Source organism: Otolemur garnettii, unplaced genomic scaffold, assembly GCF_000181295.1.
Source record: "Otolemur garnettii isolate 467f Iridium unplaced genomic scaffold, OtoGar3 scaffold00055, whole genome shotgun sequence".
NCBI classification, from domain to species: domain Eukaryota; kingdom Metazoa; phylum Chordata; class Mammalia; order Primates; family Galagidae; genus Otolemur; species Otolemur garnettii.
Window position 1 is genome coordinate 5110932 of NW_003852450.1, and position 7123 is coordinate 5118054.

Sequence of the window (7123 nt, forward strand, 5' to 3'; positions counted from 1 at the left end):
ACCAAGGGCAATGTAGTGAGACGCTATCTCTCTCAAAAAAAAAAAAAAAAACTTTTGGTGCTACTGGGATGGCATGAATACACTTTTCACGTGAGAAGAACATGAATTTCAGGGGGCCAAGGAAGAATGCTATGGCCTGAATATTTGCCTCCCTCAAAATTCATATGTCAAATTCCCAATCTAATAGTTTTAGGAGGTGGGGCTTCAGGGAAGTGATTAGTCATGAGGGTGAAGCTCTTAGGAATGGGATTAAAGGCCTGAGGTGGCCCTTTCCACCATGTGAGGACACAGCCTGAGATGCCCACCGTGAACTAGAAAGCAGGCCCTGGCCAGACACTGAATCTGCTGGTGCCTTCACCTTGGACTTCCCAGCTTTCGCACCTGTAAAGTTTATGGTACTTTGTTACAGCAGCCTGAACTAAAAGTCAATCAGGGCCTGACTTTTTCAGTCCTCTGTGTTTCCAATGTGCTGCCTTATAGAGCCTGGTACAAAGCAAGCAGGACCAGAGAGTTGGTGGTGCCGACCAGTGACCATGGGCTGAAGGCCCTCAGAACACACTTGAGCGTCTCTCCTTCTTTCTCTCTGTCACTTGTGGAACAGGGAGGGTGGACCAGAAGGAGTTGATTTTTAAATTTTCTGGGGAAATTATAGCAGCATCTCTGCCCTGTCCCCATAATTCCATCTCCAACCCCACTGTTACTGCCCTAGTGCAGGTATCACCCCCTATCACTAGAATTATCTAAACGGTCCCCCATAATGACTCTGCCTCTGCTTGGTGTCCCTTTCACTCCCTCCTCCCCCAGCTAGGATGCAACACAACCCCTACTCAAACAGTCAAGGGCCCTACAAAATAAGCCCCAGGCTCCGCGCGCCATCTCAACAGCCCTGCCCAGCCACCTCCTGCACCCTGGCATGTGCTCCCCTCAACTCTAACTCCCTTGGAAGCTTCCCCACTCAGAATCCAGGGCGTCTGCTCTCAGCTTCCAACTCCCCCCTCACCTGTCCTCCCCATTGTCTCGGGGACCACCTCCTCAAGAAGCCTTCCCAGTCGGTCCAGTGGCATCTATAATCCCAGCACTTTGGGAGGCTAAAGTGGGCAGATTGCTTGAGCTCAGGAGTTTGAGACCAGCTTGAGCAAAAGCAAGACCCCAGTCTCTACTAAAAATAGCAAAACTAGCTGGGTGTTGTGGCAGGTGCCCGTAGTCTCAGATATTGGACAGCCTAAGGCAGCAGGATCTCCTGAGCCCAAGAAGTTTGAGGTTGCTGTGAGCTACGATGCCACGGCACTCTGCCCAGGGCAACAGAGTCGAACTCTGTCTCAAAAAAAAAAAGAAATAAGTAGAAGTTTTCCTAGAGTCCCAAGTATTGGCATTCTTCTTTTTTCCCTACCTAGACTGTAAATTGTGTGAGCAGCAAGTTCATGTTTTGTCAGCCCCATGGCTCCCCCAGCAACTGCATGGTGTCTGACACACAGTTGATCTGTTTGCTGAATTTCAGTGATAGGGTAGAAGGCAGGAGTGGCATGGTCTGGCTAGGGACAAGAGTGTGATGGCAGCTGTTAGATTTCGGGAGATGTATAAGCCTCCGTTAATATTCAAGGTCAAGTAAGTGTACTAGAACGGGGGTTTGTGGGGGACCTAGATCCGGATTGCCACATCATCTTACGTGTGAAAAGCACTTTATGTTTTTCAGTGTGCTATTTCTTTCCATTCTCTCAGTAATGTTCAGAAAAAAGGGATTATTCTTCCACTGGACAGATTTGAAACTAGGACCCAGAAAGGTCACATAGCAAATTGAGGGAGAAAGCAGCTGCGGGCTCCCTCAGGATAGGCCAATCTCGGTGGTGGAACTGTCCTTCCCACACTCACCTGGTTTGCAGGGGATGGGCTGGATGGGCAAGGCCAGCTGGGAGTCAGGGGTGACAGGCAAAGGCTGGTGGCTTGGAGGGAAGGCTGGGATCATGACATAAGGCATGTTGACCTGCTGAAGGCAAAGACACCTTGCATGAGTGTGACCATCTAGCTAGATGTGGTCAGCCCAGTCTTCAAAGGATTCATCGGACCCCCATGCCAACGCTATAGGCCCCTGTCCATCTGGCCTCAAGTCTCAGCTGGGAGGGGGAAAGATATTCTGGGTTCCTCCCTTAAAACAAGGAAAGAAGACAGGGTGGGGGCTAGAACAAAAGTAAGGGCAACCCCCCCAGGATCAGGCCTGAATGAGTCTCCTCTGGGGAGCTTTAGCTTGGTCCATATCCCCTATCCCCTACCTGCCCCCAGCACCTCTCCATGTTGGCATCTGCTCCCTCCACCACCTTCTCTATACCTCCCTCCACCACCATCTCTGCACCTCCCTCCCAGATCTCCCCTCTCATTACCTGTATCTGCTGCTGAAGAAGGTTGATCTTATGCTGCTGCTGAATTAGCTGTTGCTGTTGCTTGGCAATCTGATAGAGGGACAGAGTGGGCAAGGGTGTCATGGATGTGAGCCCCACAGAACTCTAACCACACCCCTGCCTTCCACACAGGAGTGAATCATGGGGGGCAGTGGGTGGGGAAAGCAGAATAGGCAACCCTCAGAACTGCCTTTCCTTTAGTGGGGAGCTCACTCCTCTCTCAAGGACAAAGATGGAGGCTGGGCAGGATGCAGTCAGCTACTCTTCCTACAGACTCTTTCCACTCTATCCACCCAAGGGCTTATGAATCAGGCTGAGGCAGGAAACCTAAAGCACCTGCCCCTAGGCCTCTGCCTTACTGGCTAGGTGGTAGGCCTACCTTCCACGCATTCCCTTCTAGGCCTTGCCAGACACCCCTTCAAGCCCCTGAAAGAAAACCAAATAGCCGGCCTACCTGCTCCTGCTGCTGCCGGGCCAGCTCCATCTGCTGCTGTTGCTTCTCAAAGAGCATGGCAGCCATGTTCTTCTGCTCTGAATGGGCCGTCAGGAGCTGGTCCCGCAGGGTGGATAGCTGGTGGATCATGACCAGTAGCTGGAGCTCCTTCTCTGCCAGGCTCTCTTGGGTCCCTGTCCACAGTAAAACAGTCACCATTGAGTTTTTTTGTTGGTTTATCTGCCTGTCCATCTACCCATCCATCTACCCAATGTTTATTGAGCAACTGCTATGCCCCAGGCCCGATAAGGGCCTGAGCAACAGAGATGATGAGACCTGACCTGCCCTGGAGGAGAGTCCTTATCTTGCTCTCTGACAAGTAGCTAGTCTAGATATTCCCCACCATTAGCCACTGATTCCAGGTCTTGGATATGCTGACAGTGGGACATCTTAGACCCAGGCCCCTGGGCCTCTTGGATATCCTCTAGTGCCCAGTGCCACATCAAGTGCCTAATGCCACACAGGGTCAGGGTGGGCAGCATCCCAAGGGAAGACACTGGAACATGCTCAGGCTTTGGAGCAAGACAGGTCTGAGTTCAAATTCCCTTTCAACCTATTCTGCCAGTGAGCTGTTAGGCAAATTGCCAATTTCTCTGTACTTCTGTAAATCTGTAAATGGGCACATTAACAGGCACTTGATGGGGCTACTCTGAGGGTTAAAGCTCATTTATGCAACACAAGGAAATTTCCCCTCATTTTAGAGTGAGACTGGGAAATGGCAATGGCATATCTGCTGTCACAGCTGTGGGATTTGATTCCCACTAGGCCACTCCTGCATGGGGTGAGCCAGACCTAAATGCTTGGGTACCCCCAGGTAAGGGCAGGTGATGACCCCTAAAGCCAGGCAGAAGCCAAGTGGCACAGGACAGGTGTGAAGGTGCCAAGAACCCAAGAACTGCTCTACAGACCCAACTGCAAGGCCATGCCAGAAGGGAAAGGGGGTTAAATATCCCTCCCCCAACCTCAAACAGGCCCTCACCTTTGACATCTTTAGTTTCCAGAGAGTTCCTTCCCAGAAACCTCTCCTTCCAGTCACTGGACAGCAACTTCTCGATGGCCGGCACCACTGGAAGAGAGCACCAGGATGAGAAGCAGCTGTCCCAATACCCTGCCCAGGCCCTGCCTCTAACTAGGGCAGACAACTCACCTTCTTTTAAATTTCGGTTGAAGTCCAGCTTCTCCTGGCTTCCAGAAGCAGCCTCAGAGGCTCCTAGTCTCTTGGGTTCTGGGGACCCATTGCTCTCGGGAGAGCTACAGTCCTGTTAAGATACACTGAATTGTCACTGTCACCCCCAGAAGAGAGGACAGACTAGGGAGGGCTGAGCACCCCAGGGACGTCCAACCTGAGGGAACCCCAGATATCACCCAAGCTCCACTGCTCCACCCAGGAGGCCCTTTGTCCCCCACCTTCCCAACCTTTGCTCACACTTCACTTGATACAGTGAAAAGAACAAAAGATCTGAAGATAAAAGGCCTGGGTTTCAGTCCAGGCTTAGTGACTCACAAGGAGCTTGATCCCACACAAGTCCCTGAACTTCTCTGAACCTGATTTCCCACTTTTGAAAATGGAAATATTAATACCTCCCCTGTCACAGGATTGTTGCTGGGATCAAGGGAGTTAATACATGTGAACAAGGTTTGCCTCGGCAGAGTCAGGGGCCAAAAGCTATTAATTATTACTCCCTTGCATCCACCTGCTGCCCTGGCAGGGCTGGTTATTTACAGGGCCCCACCTCATCCCTCCTTAAGAAATGGCCCCCTCACTCCTTTTCTCATCTAAGTCCTCCTCATCTTTCAGGCCTAGCTTGAGGCCCTACTCCAGGAAGTCTTTCTTGATCACCACACACACACACACACACACACACACACTCCTAGCTGGATTCCTCCTTATAGCCCCCAAACTCTCCTCATTTTCACTCATTTCTCTTTTTCGTTTCAATACAGAGTCTTGCTCTATCACCCAGGCTAGAGTGCAGTGGCATCATCATAGCTCACTGTAACTTCAAACTTTTTTTGTTGTTATTGCAGTTTGGCCGGGGCTGGGTTTGAACCCGCCACCCTTGGTATACAGGGCCAGAGCCCTACCTACTAAACCACAAGTGCCGCCCATAACTTCAAACTCTTAAGTTCAAGCAATCTTCCAGCCTCAGCCTTCCACCTTTCAAGTTGCTACACACACACACACCCCACCACCACCCTTGCTAATTTTTAAATATTTTTGTAGAGATGGGGTCTTGCTATGTTGCCCAGGCTACTCTCAAACTCCTGGCCTCAGGTGATCCTACTGCCTCAGGCTCGCAAAGTGCTGGAATTACAGGCATGAGCCACTATGGTTGGCCCTCATTTGACTTTTAATTTTATATTCCCTTTTTACAACTCCTGCGTGGAATCATAGAATTTTTAAGAGCTATAAGAATCCTTATTGGTCAAGTAGTTCAAGTTTCTTATTTTAAGAGTGAGGCGCTATATTGTCTTTTTTTTTTTTTTTTGAGACAGGGCCTTAAGCTATCCCCCTGGGTAGAGTGCTGTGGCATCACAGCTCACAGCAACCTCCAACTCCTGGGCTCAAGCGAGTCTCCTGCCTCAGCCTCCCAAGTAGCTAGGACCACAGGCGCCCGCCACAGTGCCCGGCTATTTTTTGGTTGCAGCTATCATTACTGTTTGGCAGGCCCGGGCTGGATTCGAACCTGCCACCTTAAGTGTATATAGCTGGTGTCTTAGCCACTTGAGCCACGGCACCGAGCTGCTATATTGTCTTTAGCAATGATTTAACTCTTTCTTGGGTAATAAGGTTAGTTTTCTCAAATCACATGAAAAAGCTGATATATTACACTGAAGCCAAACTTTTACTATGTGCATTCCTTCTCCCCACCTAGTCCCGAGGAGCACAGCCTGGGTCACACAAAGGCAAACAGTCATTCTCAGGTGACTAAGTGAGTGCAGGAGTGAGCCCGTGCCCAGCTCTGACAGGTGACCTGGCTTCCAGCCTCAGACTGAGCTTGACGGTCCCTCTTAACTCTCCTGCATCCGCTGCCTAGCTAGGGGAGCAGGCCTGCTTAGCCCAGCAGAGAAGCCAGGTATGGACAGAGGTAGGGTGGGGACACTGACCCAGGAGCCCCTGGGAAAGTGCTGGGCACCTGGGCTGGAGCTTGGGAGTCTGCACCATCCTGGGGGACCCGGGCTGGGTCTGCAGGCTGGGGCTCAGTAGCAGCAGCTAAGCCCTGAGGGGCCTCATGGCAAGGATCCTTCTTGTCTTCAGACTTGACAGTGCAGTTCACCATGGTGCCAACGCCATCCAGGGCCAGCTGGGCAGAGATGGGACTCCTCATGGACATCCTAGGGGTGGGAGATGAGAGGAGAGTCAGGTTCAGTGAGTCTCCACAGCCCAGTCGTGAACCCCCACCTTTCAAGCACTAGAGGCAGTGGCTCCCCCAGTGTCTCCAGGTATCCCTCACTGGCACAGTCACACAGAATGCAAGTGGGCATCAGGAACCCACAGAGAAACTAGAAAGGGCTCTTCTGTCCCTTGAGGTTTCTTTATCTTTTATTATTTAAACAGAAAGGTCTAAAGGTCTAAAGGGGTTGGGACTGGCAGGCTGGTGGACCAGTCCAGGGAAGCTGGAAATGCTAACTGGCTGTCTGAGCCCAGTAGAGCTAAAGATTGTGTGTGTGTGTCTGTCTGTCTGTGTATATTTGTGTGTATATATATATATATCTTTGTAATTAGTTACAAAAAACTTGAAAATCGAGATACAGCACATAAAAACCAGGACTCAAACTTCCAGTTCAATTGTTGCTGTGGCAAAACTGGCTAGAACTGAATAGCAGGTGCTCCTTATGGACAGGCCAGTTTGCCTCAGTCTCTACCACTCCAGAGTACTCCCCCAAAATGGAACCAAGTATCAACTACCCTGTGACCTGTGGCACAATGGTAGCGCGTCTGACTCCAAGTATCAACTACCCTTACATAAGACATTAATTTTTTTTCCTTATAATGGAGATAAGGTAAAAGTGAAACGTTTCTTATGTTCGTGCATCTATTAAAAGTGAGAAAATAGGCTCAGCGCCTGTGGCTCAAGTAGCTAAGGCGCCAGCCACATACACCTAAGGTGGCAGGTTTGAATCCAGCCCGGGCCTGCCAAACAACAATGATGGCTGCAAACAAAAAAAATAGCCAGGCGTTGTGGCGGGTGCCTGTGGTCCCAGCTACTTGGGAGGCTGAGGCAGTAGACTCGCT

The 7123-nt window shown here is 50.6% G+C and overlaps 1 protein-coding gene across 1 annotated transcript in view; it reads right to left on the minus strand.

The window, feature by feature from the left end:
- Nucleotides 1–7123, minus strand: part of SOX13 (SRY-box 13) — a 53214-nt gene that overhangs the window by 8570 nt on the left and 37521 nt on the right. Inside the window, exons 2-7 of the mRNA XM_012806700.2 lie at nucleotides 6024–6222; nucleotides 4034–4145; nucleotides 3866–3952; nucleotides 2848–3020; nucleotides 2376–2444; nucleotides 1870–1984 (exon numbers count right to left, since the gene is read on the minus strand). Coding sequence (XP_012662154.1) covers nucleotides 1870–1984; nucleotides 2376–2444; nucleotides 2848–3020; nucleotides 3866–3952; nucleotides 4034–4145; nucleotides 6024–6221 — 754 coding nt within the window. The 5' untranslated portion in view covers nucleotide 6222. The remainder of the gene's footprint in view (nucleotides 1–1869; nucleotides 1985–2375; nucleotides 2445–2847; nucleotides 3021–3865; nucleotides 3953–4033; nucleotides 4146–6023; nucleotides 6223–7123) is intronic.